The sequence below is a fragment of the Salvelinus alpinus genome, chromosome 6 (genome assembly GCF_045679555.1).
Source record: "Salvelinus alpinus chromosome 6, SLU_Salpinus.1, whole genome shotgun sequence".
NCBI lineage: Eukaryota > Metazoa > Chordata > Actinopteri > Salmoniformes > Salmonidae > Salvelinus > Salvelinus alpinus.
This window is the reverse complement of record NC_092091.1, coordinates 24239954-24264176: the sequence shown is the minus strand read 5'-3', so window position 1 is coordinate 24264176 and position 24223 is coordinate 24239954. Positions and strand designations below refer to the sequence as shown.

The following is a 24223-nucleotide window of genomic DNA, read 5'->3' as shown; positions in this document are numbered from 1 at the left end:
AGATGAGAACTCTCTTGGTAGATAGTGTGGTCTACAGCTTATCATAAGGTTATCTACCTCAGGCGAGCAATACCTTGAGACTTCTTTAATATTAGACATCGCACACCAGCTGTTATTGATAAAAAGACACACACCCCCACCCCTCGTCTTACCAGAGGTAGCGTCTCTGTTCTGCCGGTGCATAGAAAATCTCGCTAGCTCTATATTGTATGTATCTTCGTTCAGCCACGTCTCGGTGAAACATAAGATGTTACAGTTTTTAATGTCCCGTTGGTAGGATAATCTTAGTCGTAGGTCATCAATTTTATTTTTTATTTTCCAATGATTGCATGTTAGCAAGAAGAATGGAAGGCAATGGGAGTTTACTCGCTAACCTCCGGATTCTCAGAAGGTTGCACGATCTGCGGCCTTTTTTGCGGCGTCTTTTCTTCACGCAAAAGGCATGGATCTGGGCCTGTTCCAATGAAAGCAGAATATTCTTCTCGTCGGACTCGTTAAAGGAAAATGTTTCTTCCAGTCCGCGGTGAGTAATCGCTTTTCTGATGTCCAGAAGATATTTTCGGTCATAAGATACGGTAACAGCAACATTATGTACACAATAAGTAAAAAAATAAGTTACACAAAACACACAAAAAATAACAAAATAGCACAATTGGTTGGGAGAATGTAAAACGTCAACCATGTTTTTCGGCGCCATCTATTGTATCGAACCATGTTCACGCCTCCAGTGGGCAAAAACCCACCAGTCAGTGAAACATGAAATCCACACTAGAAAATTAAAGACTTTGAGGGGACTATAATTAAAACTTGAAAAAACACCAGCCTCTGTGTTGTGAGAATACAGAACACATTGGACATTGAACAGTAGAAACATTTCAAAACAGTATTGAACCATTTTTCTCAGACAGAAACACTTTTTAACCCCTTGTTAAACATTTACATAATGAATATCAGAATCTAGCGTGAATGTCCAATCCTTCTCCGATTACAGATCCCTCTGTTAATCAGACCAACCAAAATGAATTATCCTCCCTATGTTCTTTCAAAGCCCTCTGTGTATCCCTGGGGCCCGGAGTAAATACCACAGCGAGCCTGAACACAGTTCGAGCCTGAACAGGTGCGAGGGGCGTGGTCCCAAATCCCCCTTGGTAAGGGCGGGAAAACCACATCGTCGTGCTCAGCCCTCGATTCCATAATCGATGCTAGCCCATGTAATTTTGTGAAAGAGAGGCATTCAGAAGCATTACCGGAAAAATGGAAGTTGTTTGAGCTCCATTCAGCCTTCAGCCAAATCTTCAAAGACAAATGGATGTGTCTGACTGGCAGCCAAACAAGCTATTTAAAGCTAATAACAAGCAACAAAGTGATGTTAGACTGAGATGGAAGGTAAGATAGCCTATCTTACTGTAGATCCTAACAACTTAGTTCATCAACTCGGGCCTAAACAGGCACAAATAGCCATTTGCTTTCCAAAAAGGCAATAACTAAGGTGATAATACTGCAGGTTAAATGCAGGCCATTCTGCGATGGCTGAAGTTGATCAAAGTGATGGGATAAATACTTGATGCAAGTAGGCTAGGCTGTATCCACATAAGGCCATGTGAATAGCTAGTGTTGAAACACAGACCTTTCCATATGGGTGTCTCATGGTCATAGTCACACAGAGATAAGCTCCTTTGTTAAGTCTGACCTTGTTTTCAGATTTGGGGTCACAGGCAATCCGAGCTTTATAGAAACAATGGTCTCAATTAAGCAGATCAGTGTGTTTGACAAACACATACACAGACATAATATCAGCATTATGAGCCACAGTGCATAGACAATGAGGTTAAGCACGCCGAGAGTCAATGACGGGTGAGCAAGTGCATGTAATACACAGACATACACACTGTAATATCAGTGTAAAAGAAGGCAACATGCAAAAGTTCCTCATGTTGACATCAGCTAGAAATCCTTTAACTCATTAGCATTACAGTATGTTTGAATTGAACACAGGAGCTTTACTGTAATGGCTTGCATTCACTATTCAGTCTTTTCGGATCCCACTACTGTCTCATTGTGTCGGGTCATTTGTCATTTCTGTGATGGTATTAACGGAAAGAAGCACTCACAAAAAATACCCAATTCACAGCACCTTTCCTCACATCATCTCTTCTCCTTATCTCCCAACCTCCACATCCCCTCTAACGTTTCCTCTATTTCTGCCCCTGTTCATTATCACCCCCCACCCCACCCACTTCTCTCCGCTCCAACTCTCTTCCCTATTTGCCAGTTGTGACATCCGCCTCATGCCTACAGGTTGGTTGCCCCCTGCAGAGTCTGCTGGAGTTGAAAGTACGACACAGGAAGTATTTTACGTCTGTAGCACCTCACCGTCTTATTTTAAGCGCTAGTGCCCTTTGACCCGTGGTCTCATAAAGCCATCGCACTCGGGAAATAAAACGGGATTGACGGCTGCCCTGTGGCTCGCCTCTTTGTGTGCCACAAGAGACAACATCAAAGCAGGTCTGGCGTGCTCTATAAACTGCCAAAAAGTGCCATGTCATTTATTTCTTCAGTAGTTTTTTTATTCCTTCCCTTCCTTTGTAAATGAGCATGTTAGTCATGAGCAGGTTTTTTAGATCATGCTTGTTTCAGATGCTTAAATGAAGGGGTGGAGGGACTGTGTGTGTGTGCTTGGGGGGGTGTGTGTATGTGTGCTTGGGTGGGTGTGTGTATGTGTTGTTGGGTGTGATTCTGTGTATGTGTTGTTGAGTGTGATTCTGTGTATGTGTTGTTGGGTATGATTCTGTGTATGTGTTGTTGGGTGTGATTCTGTGTATGTGTTGTTGGGTGTGATTCGGTGTACGTGTTGTTGGGTGTGATTCTGTGTATGTGTTGTTGGGTGTGATTCTGTGTATGTGTTGTTGGGTGTGATTCTGTGTATGTGTTGTTGGGTGTGATTCGGTGTACGTGTTGTTGGGTGTGATTCTGTGTATGTGTTGTTGGGTGTGATTCTGTGTATGTGTTGTTGGGTGTGATTCTGTGTATGTGTTGTTGGGTGTGATTCTGTGTATGTGTTGTTGGGTGTGATTCTGTGTATGTGTTGTTGGGTGTGATTCTGTGTATGTGAGTTGCCAGCTGTACGGCACACTCTAATGTCTGACTCTACCATTCTCTTAGAAAAGCACCTGTAGCTGATTAAGTGTGCACATTGCCAGCCTCCGAATACATTTTTATTACCTTAGGAGATGGAGCAAAGAGGGAGGAAATAATGATTGACCTGTAATGGTGGTGTCTAATGAGGCCTCATGATCCTATCAGGGCTGGAGAATCAGTGGTGGCAGATGGGAGTGGTTTTCCCCTCTAAATCACTTCACATTAAGTAAGGACTCCTGAGAGCACTGTGGTTTTCTATCGTGTCTTTTTAAGCCTCCCGTAATGGTCCCTCTGACTGTAATAGAAGAGAAGAAACATAGCAAACCAAGTGCTTGTATAAATGGTTGAACGGACCTGTGAATGCTTACTGTAATTCATCAGGATTTGGGTGAGGTTGAAGATTCAAATTCTATGAGGAGATTTAATTGGCCCACTTCCATGTAATATAGATGTCTTGCTTAATGAGACACATAGGAAAGAAGATAAAACAGCACTTTGGGTGAAACATTACTGGGTTTATAAGAGTCTAAAAATACATCACTGCAGTGCTTGGCCTCAACCCTGGCCTGTCTGCACACCAAGCGCGCGAGCGTGTGTGTGTGTGTGTGTGTGTGTGTGTGTGTGTGTGTGTGTGTGTGTGTGTGTGTGTGTGTGTGTGTGTGTGCGTGTGTGTGTGTGTGTGTGTGTGTGTGTGTGTGTGTGTGTGTACACAGCAAGGTAAGGGTGCAATAATGCAATTCTATGTAATTTTATCAAGTACTTAAAAGCCATTTCTTACACAAGCTAGTATTTTATTCCTCATTGCTCTCAGAGGCTGTAAATGTGTGCAACGTGTGCCGTGCTGTGTGTGTGTGTGTGTGTGTGTGTGTGTGTGTGTGTGTGTGTGTGTGTGTGTGTGTGTGTGTGTGTGTGTGTGTGTGTGTGTGTGTGTGTGTGTGTGTGTGTGTGTGTGTGTGTGTGTGCAACGTGTGCCGTGCTGTGTGTGTGTGTGTGTGTGTGTGTGTGTGTGTGTGTGTGTGTGTGTGTGTGTGTGTGTGTGTGTGTGTGTGTGTGTGTGTGTGTGCAACGTGTGCCGTGCTGTGTGTGTGTGTGTGTGTGTGTGTGTGTGCAACGTGTGCCGTGCTGTGTGTGTGTGTGTGTGTGTGTGTGTGTGTGTGTGTGTGTGTGTGCAACGTGTGCCGTGCTGTGTGTGTGTGTGTGTGTGTGTGTGTGTGTGTGTGTGTGTGTGTGTGTGTGTGTGTGTGTGTGTGTGTGTGTGTGTGTGTGTGTGTGTGTGTGTGTGTGTGTGTGTGTGTGTGTGCAACGTGTGCCGTGCTGTGTGTGTGTGTGTGTGTGTGTGTGTGTGTGTGTGTGTGTGCCGTGCTGTGTGTGTGTGTGTGTGTGTGTGTGTGTGTGTGTGTGTGTGTGTGTGTGTGTGTGTGTGCAACGTGTGCCGTGCTGTGTGTGTGTGTGTGTGTGTGTGTGTGTGTGTGTGTGTGTGTGTGTGTGTGTGTGTGTGTGTGTGTGTGTGTGTGTGTGTGTGTGTGTGTGTGTGCAACGTGTGCCGTGCTGTGTGTGTGTGTGTGTGTGTGTGTGTGTGTGTGTGTGTGTGTGTGTGTGTGTGTGTGTGTGTGTGTGTGTGTGTGTGTGTGTGTGTGTGTGTGTGTGTGTGTGTGTGTGTGTGTGTGTGTGTGTGTGTGTGTGTGTGTGTGTGTGTGTATATGGGTGTCCTTTCAGCAGCATTTTATATCATTCTTCTTCAGGGTGTTTTATTCAGACAATTACTGCTGTTGGTTTCTCAATAAGCAGTTACATACTGGTGCTAGGAACATATACCAGAGAGAAGAAAGAGTTTGCAAAAGGCTTTATAAAAATGCTGTTTACCTAATGTCACGCTATACGGCAGGCGACTTCATGCTATGAAACAGTGACAGTTAAAGCTAGAATCCTTAGTTACTACATCCATTTTTGGACTTTTAAATTAATCATGTACACCTATTGATTCTTGAAGAATATAACGTATAAATGCCTCATGAGCTCAGTTCAACTGTTGTTTTTTAATAAAAAATTGTACCTTCATTTAACTAGGCAAGTTCTTATTTACAATGATGGCCTACCCCGACCAAACTCTAACCCGTACGATGCTGGGCCAACTGTGCACCGCCCTATGGGACACCCAATCACGGCCGGTTGTGATACAGCCAGGAATCAAACCAGGGTCTGTAGTGACACCTCTAGCACTGAGATGCAGTGTCTTAGACCGCTGCGCCACTCGGGGGCTCCCATTAGACCTGAAAATATAAGCTTGTTTGACTCCATTGTTTGTAAACAATTTAAATGTAAACAACCACTGTATAGACTCAAAACATGGTTAAAACTATCATTTTGATATCCTGGATGTTCAGTCCTTGCATCCATATCTCTGTCTATGAATTTGAGAGTGGTTACATTTGTTCAGTCCCATCCCTGAGTTCTTTTCCAAATCTGAGGCAAGGTGCCCGCTTCCCACTGGGCACAGACGTCAGTTCAACGTCTAGTTTTGATTTACATTTGGTGGAGTTGTCAACTAACTTGAATTCAACAAAACATTTCACCATGTCATTGGATTTAGGTAAAAAGTTGTGTGAAAAAAATACCAAATGCCCTTTCATTGATTACTTTTTACAAATCCAATCAGTTTTCCACATTGATTCAATATCATCAAATAGATTTTTGGGGTTGAAATGACATGGAAACAATGTTAATTCGACCAGTGGGTTGTTCTTGTTTCAATTAAGGATTCTAGCTTTAACTTGGGATTGATAGATAGTGACCCTATATACCAGAAGTGAATACAGATGTCCAGCTACAGTATATAACCCCAACAAACTGTTGGTCGAAACGGTAGGAGAGAAATGTAACACTTTATTTGGATCATCCCCTTCAAATGATGTGTGGATGTTAAAATGGTTAACAAACTATTAGTTCCACATGTCCATGACAGAATAGCGGGGGAGAAAGAAGGATGAGATGCCAAGACTGGAGATGTTCCCTCCCTTATCACAAGACCAAGATGCTTATTTGAAGGCATCACAACTGCCCAGCATTCAAGACATATATTATCTGGGCAGAATGTCATCTGCAAATTTCACTGATGATCTGATGTAGTGTCACTAGTCTCAATGCAAAATATGATTGCCTATATAGAAATAGCCATGATAATTGGCAGGTAACGTGAGATATCCGATTTACAGTGAGCAGAAGAAAAAAAATATTCAAGAGGTATTTATCCCTATACAGGTATTATGATTGAATTGATACAAAATGTGATTCTATAAACAAGTGGATGGTTACATAAACTCACAACAAACACTAGGCATCAGGGCATGGCAAAATAATTCCTGAATATAATACAGTACATTGCAGTGTGAATAATCTGGTTTTAAACGTGTGTGTGCTGTATGTAAGCATGCATGAGAGACGAAGAGAAAGAGCGAGATAACATCCCATACTGTCACAAGGCCATGGACACAGTCTTAAACTGCCATGCTCCATGCTCTTAAATGCTGGATTACAGCTCTGGGATTGTGGCAAGATTATTCATGTTTTTAAAACATCCTAATCCCTGTGTAATAAATAAGAGGAGGAAATGCCTCGGTAGGAAATCAGGGCCCAAGTGTGGTTGGTTGAGGGCACATTTTGGAGAAAGAGCGAGAGGGGCGAGAGAGGGTGAGAGCGAGAGAGAGTGAAATAGAGTTGAGCATGTGTGCAGTACACATCTGAGTGATGGAGGAGAGGAGAAGTGGTTATGAGAAGAGAAAAATAGATGAGTAAGAAGTATTAAATTGAGTGACTGAAAGTAGCAGGTATTAAATCCCATAACACACACTGGCACATGCTTGTCTCAGCAAAACAGCTCTCACTGAAGTTGCATGAACTAGCCGACCAGCCAGACTTGAATATACACTCTGGAAAATATTTCTACTGAAACATGGATAATTATAGGTCTCTCTCAGAATAAATCTTTGAGTTCAAACCCAAGACATGTAAATGAGAACTTCCCTTAACCAGCTGTGTTAATACTCAGATAGAACACTGCTTCTTTTTCAAGGAATCATTACAAGGAAAACGTATGAGTTATGTGTGTTTGTTTCACTATGTGAAAGTTTGTTTACTCTAAATTATGTTGTTGGGGATAGAGCCATCCACACAAAGAATGGGTACTTCAGTACTCTGATGCTAAACCCTGCTCCCAGTGTGGGTTTAAGGTACCACAGGTTCACATGAACAACAGGATTTAACATTTACCCCATGCCAGGTGCCACACATGGTGTGCAACGCACCTAAAAGAGTCAATGAGACCTGAAGACGGGGCTTCGACCAACCCAGGAGTGTCTGAGACAAGCTAATTCTTCCAATATGAACCCTGTAAAGCAGGGGTGTCAAACTCATTTCGCATCGTGGGCCACATACGGCCTAGGGAGATGTCAAGTGGGCCGGACCATTAAAATTATACCATACTCTGCTATAAATAACCAAAATATCATGTCTTTCCTTTGTTTTGGTGTAAAGAAGCACAAGAACATTAGGAAAATATTGAAATTTAATGAACTATCCTTTTACAAAACATTTCATGAAACACCTCATATTTCCTTAGACAAATGTGCAATTTACTTTTATCATTCACAAATATGCATTGCAACTGATCCCACTGATTGTACAAAGGCACAAAACTTTAATTGGTACTGAAAAATATAGTAATGCACTTTAAGATTAAATGAGACTTTTAAAGAAAGGAATTTTTAAACCACTTACACATACGCATATAAAATCTAAATGTAATCCCTGCGTACACCTTACAAACTAAGGAGAGTGATTTTAAATGTGTAATGAAGAAAGTGTTCGCCTGTCCTGTAAATCTGTAAACTTCATACATGAAACATACATACACATACAATACATACTGAAAATTTATGGAGTTGTATGAACAGTAGAATTCCATCACACAACTTTTGTTTTGAAGCTGCTGACTAACATTAAAGTGCACATTTTTTAAATCACCACAGTAAGGATTCATCTTCACAGAGCTGTATTCTTTCAATGCAAACAGTATCTAAGGCAGCATTTTAAAGGTACCGAAATACCGAAACTTGTTGCAAACACACCAAGCACGAAGGTTTTCCGTGCATCTCTGTAAATAAATAGGACGTGGTCCATTTTTCTTTGAAAATTCTACACTCCTTATCTACTTTTCTCCGTTTGGATAACGACATTTTGGCTAATGAGGGTGTAGCGGAGAGGTAGAGACCAAGGTATTAACAACGTCGTAACAAGCAGCAGATGGCGCATTGATACCGTCTGCTGTTTTCAGTCTGTCTCAGTGATGCGGCTTGTCTTCTACTCTGATGGAAAGAGTGCGCCCCTTAGCGGATAATCCATGAATTGCAGCGAATTAAAAATATTAATTCCATGTCTTTTATGCATTTTTTCCACTTTCAAATTATCCTGCGGGCCTGATCGAACCTCCTTGGGGGCCGGTTCCGGCCCGCGGGCCGTATGTTTGACACCCCTGCTGTAAAGGGATCTAATCAAGTTTATGAAGAGGAGACTGAGTTAAGCAGTCACTCTTACTGATTACATCTGTGGCTCATGACCTCGTTGTGAGGGGTCTTCCTGAGGCGTAAATATAAATGATTTACATTTTCGTTGCAGTGGCGGCAACGAGTTGTGGTGCGCGGCTACTAAATGAATATAGGGGAAACACTGTAAAGGCATGACTGTCCTACTGTGTTAACTGTTATGAACCATAAATTACATTCATAGATCTTGCCTGATTTCTGAGCATGGGAGCTGCATGAAATTCTTTATTAAATACTTTTATAGACCTACAACATTTGCCAAAACTCACCGCCTCTTCAATACAACCGCAAAGGAACGCATGTGTACTTTATTAAGTCCCTAGCATGAAGCACAGATCATGCGGCTCCATTCATAAAACAGACTAATCAAGAGGCCCACATCAAACACTAGCAGATGAACATATTTTAGATTCATTTGGAGAGCAGATGGATCGTTGGACATGCAGAGACAGTGAAGGAGGAAGAGACAATGACTACGAATAGTATCCAACATTACAGATGAAGAGAGGGGTAGGGATGGAAAGCAGTGGCGGTCAGTGCCGTTTTTTCATGAGCATGGCCTTATTTCTATTACAGCATATTGGATGACTCTCATTCATATTCCATTCACCCAGTTCAATGTAAAAGCGAAAGGTTTATTCTACTACATGATACAACATTTTCCCCTAAACCCATCACGAGGTTGCTACAACCTAGCCTATGAATGAAAGTTTACAACGTAGGTGCACAAATGTTGAGAGAAAAATTTGAGATGACAGATAGTGACACATTCAATACCGCCTTGCACACTCTTGCCTGAATCTAGCTTATCTAGGGTGTAAGCATTAGTCCAACAGTTGCAAATGAGAGTTTCTATTAAAAACATTTAGGTGTGTTTATCCCCATTTGTTCCGTTTGCTTCTGTTTAAGAAACATTTTTCAACAGAATTGTCGGAATTAATTCACCCATGATCACGCGTAAACACAGTTCACCTTCATAGCAGCCACGTTGTATTCCTTCTCACACCTATGCGCTCTCCTCCTCTCTCCTTGTCCCTTAGCTTGTGGACTTCAATGCACAACACATCAGCTGTATGTGACCAGGCGAAAAAAACATTCCAAGCTTAACCGCTACACACAGCCTACATCGTTGTCACCATATTAGCTAAAGTAACGTCATAGTCAGGATAGCTAGTAAACCCGCTATAATCATGTGGTAAAGTTAGTGTACAGTCAGTAAGCAGTTACACTGTCAGGCCCCAGTGGCAATAAATTATTAATACCAAAAGCATACCTTGATTTGGAAGAGTTCCAGTGTTGTGTTGGATAGTCATAGCCAGCTAGCTAACATAGCATCCCTCTGTTTGAGCAGGGTGTGTCAATAGGCTAAACTAGCTAGCTGCATTTGCTAGCTAAGTAAGTGAAACTGAAAATGAAAAAAAAATGACAAAATCTCTCTCTCCATTTCTCTCTTGCTTCTCCTTCATTTTTGGAAGAGATTAATTTGTGAAAAACTGTTCAACTATTGTCTTTCTCTCTCTTTGAGTCAACTACTCACCAAATGTTATACACTGCTATGCTAGCTAGCTGTAGCTTATGCTTTCAGTACTAGATTAATTCTCTGATCCTTTGATTGGGTGCACAACATGTCCAACATGTCATAATTACTGTGTAAGTCTATGGAAGGGGGTGAAAACCATGAGCCTCTTAAGTTTTGTACTGAAGTCAACGTACCCAGAGGAGGACGGAAGCTAGCTGTCCTCCGGCTACACAATGGTGCTACCCTACAGAGTGCTGTTGAGGCTACTATAAACCTTCTTTGAAAAATAATGTATTTTAATCAATTGTTTGGTGACATGTGATTACATTTAGTATAATTTTATCTAAAAGAACTTTAATGTTTTACCATTTACATTTTTATGAAATTCACTGAGGAGGATGGTCCTCCCCTTCCTCCTCTGAGGAGCCTCCACTGATGGAACGCAGGTGCAAGATGGGAGCATGAAACTGAGAAGTGAGATTACAGGAGGGACAAACCCACTGGGCACACCACATAATTTCAACGTGGAAATGTGGGTAATTTTTGGTTGATTTCAACCTTTATTCACTCACTCAAAAAGACAGTCTGAAGTTTGTTGAATTTCCAATGTGTTATCACTATGCTTTAACCCATCTTAAAGCACAACCAAATTCCAATGGAAAAACAATGTCTGATTTTAAATGTGGTATCACTGCATTTTCAACCATTTAAAAGCACAACAAATTTCAAATGGGAATACAATGTCAGATGTTTTGTATTTATACAACAACTTAATGTGCTATCACTGTGCTTCATCCAATAGCACAACCAAATTACCTGTATTGTAGTTGAGATCACAATAAAAGTACATAGTTCAAGTGATCAAACTGAGATTCCGCACAGATACTTATATTTGTAAGATAGCCTTAACTTTAGGCTATTTACTGTATTACAAAAGGCATATTAAATTGTGTTAGGTTGACAACGCAACCAAATTTCAACATTTAAAGGAGATGTACTGTATCTAATGCTTGGATGGTTTCAACTGAGCCACTAGCTTAAATAAAGATTAGTTAGTTGCCTAGTTAAATAATGGTGAAATAAAAAACTTTTATTTGGGGTTTAGTTGGAGACCTAAATCCAACATACAATTTGTTAACTTGTCGACGGTATTGCAAAAATGATATTGAATTGTGTTTGGTTGTCAATGCAACCAAATATCAACATTTGAAAGAGAATTATATTTTGTGCCACTGACTTAGGCTGAATTTAATATCAGTTTGTCTACAAATGAATAATTGATATTCACGTCTCTGTCTCAACCAAAAATAAAAGTTAAAGAATATGACAAAATAAAATAAAATCTTTAAATGTGCTTTAAATAAAGTTTGATTTGATTTAGTCCTATTCTTTAACTTAGATTGTTGGTTGAAATAGCGACATTAATCCAACATATTCCTTATTAACTTGAATATTACATTTGACATCAACCAAAGATTGAAATCCTAGGCCTATATTAATTGTCTACATTTAGTTGAACCATGGATTGAATTGAAACAATAGCTGTTGATGACTTTGCAAATGCTATGATATTATAGGCCTAAATAGTATAATTGATGATATATGACGTATAGAGAGTATGGTTACATTTAATTTGCTCTGTTAAACCTACCGTTTGGAATTACTTCGATAGCAACAGTGAATTTATTTAGTTATTAAGAGATCTCTCAAAAATCATTGTCACAATAGCACACTGGTAGTAGTCAGTGACAAATATCAAAGCCAAGCAGGGCTGCTGGGCTTTGTTAAAACCTTGGATGGGAGACAAAATGGATAGCTGTGGAAAGATCAACTCTCCTGTAGGAGGTACTGCCCAGCCTATATATTTTTTCTGATAGTGGATATAACGTTGAAGCTCTGACATTGTTTCAAAGGTACAAATTCAACATATTTCATATGAGGGTTGGCTATGTTGAAAATTGGTTAACATGATGACATAATTCTGTGGTTTAAATTTCACCCTCAAAACAACACAGTTCACCTTCGTGACTTTTTGCGAATCCAATGTATTTTCCAGGTAGATTCCACGTCACAATACGTTGACAAATTACATTGAAACAACGTTGATTCAACCAGTTTGTGCACAGTGGGGAGGATTTTGAGAGGAAAGGAAAAGATAACGAGAGGGTGAGAGTAGCAGGAACAAAGAGAGAGAATGGCCAGAAGAAAGACTACAGGCAACCAAGAGAGGGGAAGTGAGGAGGAGACAGGGATGGGATCCAAGAAGAATAAGAACATGGAGATAAGGGATGGGATGGGATGGGAGGAAAAGAGAGAGGGCAAACTGCAAAGGCTGTCAAGGAGAGCTGGAGATTGTCGTCCTCCGTCCTGCTACCTTTCAAATCTAGATTAGCGTCTCCTCCCACCGGAGGAAGAATCCAAACATCATGAAAAATGTACAGCCAAAGGCTTTTAACAAGCCTGCCCTAAGCCCCTATCAAATACACACACACATCAAAGCACACAACACAGCCACTCCCAGTCCCAAACACACACACACAATGGCATGCTTAACCCATAAAGTACAATCTACTGTATAACTCACTAACCTTGGAACCAGAACCAAGAGAATAACAAACAAAAAAAAACATAAACTAAACAGTCACGTGAATCAGCCCATAAGAAGCATACGAATTCAAAAACTGTGCCGCAAATGCCGAATATATACAGTTCCTTCAGAAAGTATTCACACCCCTTGACTTTTTCCACATTTTGTTGTGTTACAAGTTGGGATTAAAAATGGATTGAATTGTCATTTTTTTGTCAACGATCTACACAAAATACTCTGTAATGTCAAAGTGTAAGAAAAATTCTAAAATTTGTAAGACATTTATGAAAAACAAAACACTAATATGCTGTATTTTGAATACATAAATATTCAATACATGTTTGGCAGTGATTACAGCTGTGAGTGTTTCTGGGTAAGTCTCTAAGACAGAGTTCCCCTATTGTCGGCCCGTGTGTGGTTTTATTTGGCCCCCCAAGTTTTCTGAGCAAAATATATACATATTTTATTTTTATTGTTGGACATAAAAGACTGTAAAAAAAACACCAGGAAATCAGCTCCAAGTGATTTTAACTTAAGACATCTGTTCCCAAGTATTCCCATGCATAATAGAGAGACGTGATCATATACAAATGTAAGCGCAGTCTACGAATTATTTGTAATTATGTTCCGGCCCCCCAACCATCCGCTCAAGAAAAAAAAATCGTCCCGTGCCTGAATCTAGTTGATGATCCCTGCTCTAAGAGCTTTGCACACTATCCTTTTTAAAATTATTCAAGCTCTGTCAGGTTGGTTGTTGATCATTGCTAGAGAGCCATAGATTTTCAAGCTGATTTAAGTCCGAACTGTAACCAGGCCACTTAGTAACATTCAATGTCATCTTAGTAAGCAACTCCAGTGTATATTTGGCCTTGTGTTTTAGGTTATTATGCTGCTGAAAGGTAAATGTGTCTCCCAGTGTCTGTTGGAAAGCAGACTGAACCAGGTTTTCCTTGAGGATTTTGCCTATGCTTAGCTCTATTCCATTTATTTTTATAATAAAAGAAGTCCCTAGTCCTTGCCGATGACACACATACCAATAACATGATTCAGCCACCACCATGCTTGAAAATGTGATGAGTGGATGTCAGTGATGTGTTGTGTTGGATTTGCCCCAAACATAACTCTTTATATTCAGGACATAAAGTTAATTTCTTTACAAACAGGATTCATGTTTTGGAATATTTGTTCTGTACCGGCTTCTTTCTTTTCACTCTGTCATTTACAGTAGGTTAGTATTGTGGAGTAACTACAATGTTGTTGATCCATCCTCAGTTTTCTCCTATCACAGCCATTAAATTCTGTAACTGTTTTAAAGTCACCATTCGACTCATGGTGAAATCCCTGAGTAGTTTCCCTCCTCTCCGGCAACTGAGTTAGGAAGGACACCTGTATCTTTGTAGTGACTGGGTGTATTGATACACCATCCAAAGTGTAATTAATAACTAATACATTTAGCCTCTTGAACTTATTTAGGTTTACCATAACAAAGGGGTTGAATACTTATTGACTCATTTCAGCTTTTCATTTTTTATTAATTTGTACAAATGTCTAAAAACATATTTCCACTTTGACATTTTGGGTTATTGTGTGTAGGCCAGTGACACAAAACCTCAATTTAAATCAATTTTAAATTCAGGCCGTAACACCACAAAATGTTGAAAAAGTCAAGCGGTGTGAATACTTTCTGAAGGCATTGTAGCACATGTGGTCTCTCACTATGGCAGGTGAGCTCAGGTTATAATTCACCTGCATGGGACAGTGCTCTCACAGGCATCCATCCAGCTGGCGAACCAACCGCACGGCACAGATTTTTTTTAAAGCAGCGAGAAACAACAACAGTGCGATAAGGTTTCCTATGCCCTGCTGCACAGTGTGAATGGTTGAGTGAGTAGCTGATCTCGGACGGGTGTTCTTCTGCTAGAGACGATGGACAGCATTGATTTCCTCCCTGACACATGAAAGATCCTCCACCATACCAAGGAAACACTACTGTATGTGTGCTGAAAGTGTACACAGATGCTGCTCTAGGACTGCTCACTTCTTTGTTAGGAATGTATCAATGACCGTATCTACACTGAAAAAATAATTACCTCATCAAAAAAAGAAACGTCCTCTCACTGTCAACTACGTTTATTTTCAGAAAACTTAACATGTGTAAATACTTGTATGAACATAACAAGATTCAACAACTGAGACATAAACTGAACAAGTTCCACAGACATGTGGCTAACAGAAATTGAATAATGTGTCCCTGAACAAAGAGGCGGTCAAAATCAAAAGTAGCAGTCAGTATCTGGTGTGGCCACCAGCTGCATTAAGTACTGCAGTGCATCTCCTCCTCATGGACTGTACCATATTTGACAGTTCTTGTTGTGAGATGTTACCCCACTCTTCCACCAAGGCACCTGCAAGTTCCCGGACATTTCTGGGGGGAATGGCCCTAGCCCTCACCCTCCGATCCTACAGGTCCCAGATGTGCTCAATGGGATTGAGATCCAGGCTCTTCGCTGGCCATGGCAGAACACTGACATTCTTGTCTTGCAGGAAATCCCGCACAGTACGAGCAGTATTGCTGGTGGGTCATGTCAGGATGAGCCTGCAGGAAGGGTACCACATGAGGGAGGTGGATGTCTTCCCTGTATGCACAGCATTGAGATTGCCTGCAATGACAACAAGCTCAGTCCGATGATGCTGTGACACTGCCAGAGCACAGGCCTCGGTGTAACGCTCATTCCTTCGACGATAAACGCAAATCTGACCATCACCCCTGGTGTGACCAAACTGCAACTCGTCAGTGAAGAGCACTTTTTGCCAGTCCTGTCTGGTCCAGCGACGGTGGGTTTGTGCCCATAGGCGACGTTGTTGCCGGTGATGTTTGGTGAGGACCTGCCTTACAACAGGCCTACAAGCCCTCAGTCCAGCCTCTCTCAGCCTATTGCGGATAGTCTGAGCACTGATGGAGGGATTGTGCATTCCTGGTGTAACTCGGGCAGTTGTTGTTGCCATCTGCGGATGTACCGATCCTGTGCAGGTGTTGTTACACATGGTCTGCCACTGCGAGGACGATAAGCTGTCCGTCCTGTAGCACTGTCTTAGGCATCTCACAGTACAGACATTGCAATTTATTGGCCACATCTGCAGTCCTCATGCCTCCTTGCAGATTGCCTAAAGCACGTTCACACAGATGAGCAGGGACACCCTGGGCATCTTTTTGGGGTGTTTTCAGAGTCAGTAGAAAGGCCTCTTTAGTGTCCTAAGTTTTCATAACTGTGACCTTAATTGCCTACCGTCTGTAAGCTGTTAGTGTCTTAACGATCCTTTACAATGAAGATCTGTGAAGTTATTTGGATTTTTACGAATTATCTTTGAAAGACGGGGTCCTGAAAAAGGGAAGTTTCTTTTTTGCTGAGTTTATAAACACAACATGTAAAGTGTTGTTCCCATGTTTAATGAGCTGAAATAAAATATCTCAGAAATGTTCCATACGCACAAAAAGCTTATTTCTCTAAAATGTTTTGCACAGATTTGATTACATCCCTGTTAGTGAGCATTTCTCCTTTGCCAGGATAATCCATCCACATGACAGGTGCGGCATATCAAGAAGCTGACTAAACAGCACGATCATGACACAGGTGCACCTTGTGTTGGGGACAATAAAAAGCAATAAATGTGCAGTTGTCACATAACACAATGCCACAGACATCTCAAGTTTTGAGGGAGCGTGGAATTGGCATGCTGACAGCTGAAATGTCCACGAGAGCTGTTGCCAGATGATTGAATGTTCATTTCTCTACCATAAGCCACCTCCAACATAGTTTTAGAGAATTTGCCAGTACGTACAACCGGCCTCACAACCGCAGAAAACATGTATGGCATTGTGTGGGCAAGTGGTTTGCTGATGTCAACATTGTGAACAGAGTGTCCTATGGTGGCAGTGGGGTTTTGGTATGGGCAGGCATACACTACGGACAACGAACACAATTGCATTTCATCGCAATTTGAATGCACAAAATTACTGTGACAAGACATTGTGAGGCCCATTTTTTTTTTAAAGGTATCTGTGACCAACAGAGGCATATCTGTACTCCCAGTCATGTGAAATCCATAGATTAGGGCCTAATGAATTTATTTCTGTCACGACTTCCGCCGAAGTTGGTCCCTCTCCTTGTTCGGGCGGCGTTCGGCGGTCGACGTCACCGGTTTTCTAGCCGCCACCGATCCACTTTTCATTTTCCATTTGTTTTGTCTTCATTTTACACACCTGGTTTCCACTCCCATAATTATATGTTCCTTATTTAACCCTCTGCGCCCCCCATGGTTTTGTGCGTGTTTGTTCATTGTAAGTTGGTCTCATTTGTGAGCTTGATTATGTTCCTTCTTGGAATATTAGTTTTTTTGAGTAAAGTTACGTTTATTATTCATCTCTGTGTCCCGCGCCTGACTCCGCCTTACCTGCTACACCTAGACGCCTTACAATTTCAATTCACTGATTTCCTTCTATGAACTGTAACTCAGTAAAATCTATGAAATTCTTGCATGTTGCATTTATATTTGTGTTCAGTAAAGCTGTAATTGTAGTGTTATTTCCTAAAAGTGTGAATACAATGCTCTTTCAGATTGTTTTCCTTATAGTATCTTGTATCAGGTTTTGTTATTTTGTTCTGAATAAATGTTATTTCCATGTGAAGGTGGGGAGTGATCCTGTTTAAGTCAGTTCAATGGAACGTTAGAGTTGGGAAAGCCTAGACCACGGGTGTCAAACATCGACCCCAAAATCGGTGGATAGAGGACAATTTTTAGCAAATTTTGACGATTAGGAAATATTATACATTTTCAGTGCAGCCCTCTGGACCTCGTTGAGGACAAATGTGACTTCCATGGCAAAATTAGTTTGACACCCCTGGCCTAGACTAATAAAGCCCTATATTTAAACCCTCAATGAGATTATCAGAAATGTGAAAAGGCACACACTTCCTCAGTATACAGACACACAGGGACCAACTGCAGACCAAAGGAAAATACCAATGCTCTAGAGGGGAGAGGAGGGTGTGTTAAAGAGAGTGAAACTGTTGACTTCAATAGAGAAGAGTGTGCAAGAGAGTAAGTTTCCATAGATCTTCTACTTATCACTGTAATATTTCTCCTGGCTGTGTCTGGAGTGTTAGGCAACAGAGAAACTCAAAAGACATCCCGAGTGTTGGAGGAGAATGTTTCATTAAGGGTCATTTGCCAAACGAAACCCATTAACATTCAGCACAATGCGTTCAGCTCTCTCATGTTTCTCACAAAGGATGTGAAGGCAGGCAGTGGCTCTGGGAGCATTGTGATGAGTAGTGTGCCATCATGACACTGACAGAGTACAAGATAACGATCGCCCTGTCGAACCCTGTCACTTCCTTCCCCTTCAGATCACTTCCCTCCCAGGCTTCACTCTCAGTGCTAAGCTAATTGGGTGAGGAGGGAAAAACTCAAAATGTAAGGGCTGCGGTCAGGTTTCCCTGTAAATTATTCAAAAACGTTGCTAAATCTCAGTGCATCAATTGACTGTGATGAACACACACAGGGTAGGCCTACAGTGAATACTGATAAGCGGGCGAAGCCTAACAAGAGTAACTGTCAAACCTCAACTGAACCTAGAAGAACAAACGGAACCTGGCCTGAAGCCAAGCCATCACCAGCTCATCAGCACGGACAACACAACAATCTTATATTGTTTATTTAACGCTCTGCACATAATGCATAGGAGTTGAGGACCAACTAATGGGAACCACAGATATGAGATGATTATGTGTTTATTATTTAATTTCTGTCCAGTAGTTCTTCTCAGTAGCAGTGAAAAGCAGAGCCAGTATATTTCTATGTGGCTCAGGTGAAAAGCAGCTTTCATGTTTCCTCATCAGAGACAGATTCATTACCCAGCAGAGCTCAGGGGCCTGAGAAACTCCTCTCTTTATCACACCAGTGATTAAGTCTATTGATTTCTGCAGGGAAAAGTAGCTGCTCGGAGTCGGGGCCAGGCTACAAGGCTGATGTTGAGTCTCACTGTGTAGCAGTTGAGGAAGAGGGAACTCACATTGACTTGCTGAACACAGTACTACTGTAACAAGAATAACTTTCAGATGTCTTCCTCAGTGAATGCAACTGAAGTAGATGAAAGTAAACAATGTAAAGGAACATCTAAAAACATGTTGGACTGTCCGACCCATTCATTATAATATCAGGGTTGTATCTGGAGTCTGACTTCAATGGTCGTCTGATGATTCATCGTGGTCTCTGGGAGGGAAGCAGTAATCTGAAGGCCCACACTATGTAGTATATTTAAGTGATCATGCCCGAGAAGTCGTTGTTTGGAGGATATATTGGCACGCGTGTTGTTAGGCCCGAGACAAAGTCGATATATCGGGCCTATATATCCTTCAAAACACCAGCTTTGAGGACATTATCACTTTTATACAACGGTTTACCAACATATTCAAATAAAGATTGACATATTTTCATTAAAAACATTATTTTGATGAATTTATTCGTACTATTTCATCCTTCCACAAGATATAGTCCAGACATAAATCTATGGTTGTTATCTAAGCCAGCTGGTCGTTCGTTCTATCGGTTTGGTTGTTGAACACAGAGACGTGACTCAGTCGTTCAGTCTTTTTGTTTTGTGTCTAAGGACACGACCCAATCGTTCATTCCAAATGTTCCATTGCCATATTGGCTGGCAACGTTTTTATCCCGTGCTTGCTAGCTAGCCAACTACGGCTAACTTACAGTCATGTCAAACAGTGAAGACAGATTAACAACACAGTAGCTGCATTTGTTTAAACTGATTTCTAGTGACATTTATTTGGATAACAATGATCTAATGATCATGATCAATGCGATTTCAGCTGGCATAGAAAATGTGCTCTCTCGTCAAACACTGTTGTTCAGAGGAGCTAGCCAACAACACAACTAACACAATCACTTCAAACTGAAGCTGGAAAGACTTCAAACTAGCTGCACTTTGTTTCGTTTTAACCTGTTTTCTATTGATAGAAATTATGCTAATTCATGATTTCGAGGGGTTGAGAAAAGCTACCTACCTGTCTGTCTCGTCCCGACACGTTAATTACTATGGGACAGCTGGAGATCAAATTTGAATATTGAAACAATGTTGCAAATGTCGGAGAGACAGACAGCAAGGTTTATACAAATCTCCGCTGTTGAAAACTAAATGTTAGTCTAAAAGAAATGTGAGATAATGTCTAGCTGCTTTTTATAGTGGAGATCAAGTTTAGAAATTGCCTGGCTGGGCTGATGAGAGAGTGGATTGTGAAGTCAGATAGAAAATAGGCATTTTAACGTCATAGATTTAGCCTGTGGTAACTTGTGAAATAGACACCAGCTGGAATGCGATTTTAACCAAGCAGCATTCAGGATTAGACCCAACCTTATGTTATTGATGTTTTATGAGTTTGTTTTCACCTCACTGGCACAACACACAATATGCCCTAACGCAGGTGAGGTATGGAGAAATCTGGTCATGGAGTCATGAACCCACTTCCGTACAGCCCGACATCTGTCATATGAGTACATGGGTGTGTCCACAGAAAATGAGATGGGCAATCCATGTTCATGAATGAAATACCCTCGATGGGAGAGGTGTTACATTTCAGTAGGCTTTAAATAAGAATTTGTTCTTAACTGACTTGCCTAGTTAAATAAAGGTTCAATAAAAAATTTAAAAAATGCGCGCACACACACACTCATACACTGAGTGTACAAAACCTGCAACTCAATATTAGGAAGGTCTTCTTCATGTTTTGTATACTCAGTGTATAGCTTCCACCTGAATGGAGGAAATAAAATCCTTTCTTTGTTAAGGATACCGTAGGAAACTAAACGGATTACATTATTGAAGTATCCATTGAACAGTGAACATTGAGGGACCATTGTCAGCTGGGTATTGCTACAGTCGTCACAGATGTTAGTAAGAATAAATACATAGATCAAGCAAAATTACACGCAGCAAACTTAATTAACATTTTGCACAACATAGATCAGTATCTACAGAACATATTTGCTTTTTATCCAGTCCACGGTCACATACAGGGACGTAAGGTGTACAAAAATGATCGATATAGAAGATATAAAGGATCTTTTATCCTGGACGTTATGAAAAACTATAATCTTTATCCAATCCTGAGCTGCAACCAATGTTTTGTTTTGCAGATTTAAAAAAAAAATGACAGACATTGAATGATTCTCACTTGGATTCTCACTTCAATGTTTTCCCCTTGCTTTAACAATATCATTGAGACTGAATGAAGTGACCTTCAAATTCCCTGCAGAGCCCACTGGCAATCCCCCTACTACCTTAGCTCTGTGTACATAATCCACAGCCAACAGGAGACTCAGAAACCCATTACAACTCCGCAATAATGCAAAGGTGGGTGGGTGTGTGTGTGTGTGTGAGTGCATGTGCACCCATATGCATGTGTATGTGCGTACTTATGCATGAGTTATGGATAATACAACAAAGAGTCCACTATAAAGGATGGATTCATTCAAAGGCTGACATTGGCCACTAATCACTGTGACAGAACATGATGCGTTGCATGGGGAACAGGCTAAAACAGATGCTGGATGAGAAAACTGTTCTTTTGATGCATCTTCATCTCCATGGCTGTTTTGATAACCCATCCTGAAATATGAACTGTTTACTACTCACTTAATGTCAGATTGAATGTCAGAATATAGATATAACATACATTTCAGTAATTTAGCATACTGTGTTCAAGCCATGACATCACACCATGACACTATTCAATATGATTATGTGATGACGTCATCTTTGCTGATGGACTGTTTGTTCAGATGAGGCAGTTAAGAGGGAGGCCTTGTCTAATAGAAAAGAGCACTGGGAACAGAAGTCCAAAGGTTAAAGGAACAGGCAGGACAATTAAAAGCGTACCTAAATACAATTAGCATACAAATGGTTAATAGTAAAACAAATATTGTATTGAATATTGAGCCTGAAATAGAATGTATGTCCTACCATGCTTTGCCTCTTGGTTATACCATGCTTTCTTGTATCCACGTGACTGAAAACAAGTGATGCACTCGCAGGTAAAAGGCCACGTGTCAAACTCATTCTACAGAGGGCCGAGCGTCTGCGGGTTTTCGCTCATCCCTTGTACTTGATTGATGAATTAAGGTCACTAATTGGTAAAGAACTCCCCTCACCTGGTTGTCTAGGTCTTAATTGAAATGAAAAAACAAAAACATGCAGGCACTACGCCCTTCATGGAAATGAGTTTGACACCCCTGTAGTAGGCCTACTGATAATTATGTTTTTTTTAATTATCTTTCTGTACACAAAAAGGTGCTATCTAGAACCTAAAATGCTTCTTCGGCTGTCCCCATAGGAGAAACCTTTAAATAACTATTTGTTTGGTTCCAAGTATAACCCTTTTGGTTCCAGGTGAAACCCATTTGGGTTCCATTTAGAACCATTTTTGCATAGGGTTCTACGTGGAACCCAAAAGGATTCTACGTGGAACCCAAAAGGATTCTACGTGGAACCCAAAAGGATTCTACCTGAAACCCAAAAGGGTTCTACCTGGAACCCAAAAGGGTTCTACCTGGAACCCAAAAGGTTATGGTACCCCTACCTGTCCCAGAACTGCTGTTTTCAACTCTTAATGATCGGCTATGAAAAGCCAACTGACATTTATTCCTGATTATTATTTGACCATGCTTGTCACTTATGAACATTTTGAACATCTTGGCCATGTTCTGTTATAATCTCCACCCGGCACAGCCAGAAGAGGACTGGCCACCCCTCATAGCCTGGTTCCTCTCTAGGTTTCTTCCTAGGTTTTGGCCTTTCTAGGGAGTTTTTCCTAGCCACCGTGCTTCTACACCTGCATTGCTTGCTGTTTGGGGTTTTAGGCTGGGTTTCTGTACAGCACTTCGAGATATTAGCTGATGTACGAAGGGCTATATAAAATAAATTTGATTTGATTGATTTGATTTATCTTATGGGGACAGCCATATAACTTTTGGAAACCTTTTTTAAGAGTGTACCACATCTAAAAGTCATACATTGATATCAGGCCCTGGCCTATGTGAAGACACCAGAGCACTTTGAGAAGCTCTTTTCAAATTAAGTGTGCAACTTCGGGACTTCATCAAGTTAGCTGCACATGGAGATTGTGCTAGTAGGCTGTCCGTTGATCCATTGCCTACAACAGCCGACCACTCACCTCCTTATTGCCCTCAATCGTGTCTTATGTTCATAATTGAATTTTTTTACACTGGAAACCAAATTGATAACATTTTATATAATTATTTAATTAAATAGTTGCTTGAAAAATATAATATTATGGCTAGAAAACGTCCCGTTACTTACCAGATATCTCTGTATGTGGCACCCCGTTGAGGGTGAAGCCTTTACCGCTGTAGAACTGTCGGACATCTGAACAGCTACGGGCTTTACTGCTCGCATTGTCCGCCGACAACGGGATAGCAGATAGACAAAGGAATAGGAGAGCCTGGAGAAAATCCATAATGACAACCAAATAGCAAGGTGTAGATCAAAGAGAACGAGTCGAGGCAATTAAAATAAGTCCTACAAAGCCTCGTATGACATTCAACCGGTAGATAAAGCCTCCCTTGGCGGTGTATCTCGCTTTGGCGCGGAGGATACAGCTGGAAACACCAGCTGAACAATCTGTCAGCGCTCCCCGGAGTCCTGTGACGACGCTGTGACTGTCAAGATGAGCAAGTCCTCGCAGTGATGAGTCTACTAGGCAGAACGGCTCTAAAAAAACGAAAATTAATTATTGTAATACGTGTTATCAAAATCCACCAATAAACGGAATAAAGGCTTTGCTACTGTCAGTGAACAGTCACAGTAGTCTTGGATGAAACTGTATGGAACAGGTGAACTCTACAAATATCGAAGATGTGAAAGGAAGAATAGCCCGAGTGTTGTGAGCTGAGCACGTAGCACAGCCAGTATAGGATTGGAATCGCGCTGGGATACTCATGCGGAGCTGCTGTTTTGGTGCCGCCCCGCGGAGAACAGAGGATGGCACCACCTGCAGGTCAGTGCGCTTCTGTTTTCTTTCTTTTTCTTTTTTTGTTGTTGTTTTTTTTTTTTATACATTTTTATTCATAAAACAAAATCAACAACTTCGAATGTGGAGCCCTTTAATATTACGATTTATCATTATTTTCTTCCAGAGACAATCAAAACCTATTTGTTTGGTGAAAAATAAGTGTATAATTCTAGAAAAATCACTCGAGATTTCGCGTTATGGAGATGAGCTCAAATGCATTCACTGTTGGCTCTTGAAAGTCCACATCATCACCACATATCCAGGCTACTGGATGTGA

The 24223-nt window shown here is 41.0% G+C and overlaps 1 protein-coding gene across 1 annotated transcript in view; it reads right to left on the bottom strand.

The window, feature by feature from the left end:
* LOC139578425 (glypican-1-like) overlaps positions 1 to 23819 on the bottom strand; it is a 67437-nt gene extending 43618 nt beyond the window's left edge. Inside the window, exon 1 of the mRNA XM_071405990.1 lies at positions 23235 to 23819. Coding sequence (XP_071262091.1) covers positions 23235 to 23391 — 157 coding nt within the window. The 5' untranslated portion in view covers positions 23392 to 23819. The remainder of the gene's footprint in view (positions 1 to 23234) is intronic.
* Positions 23820 to 24223: the final 404 nt, after the last annotated feature.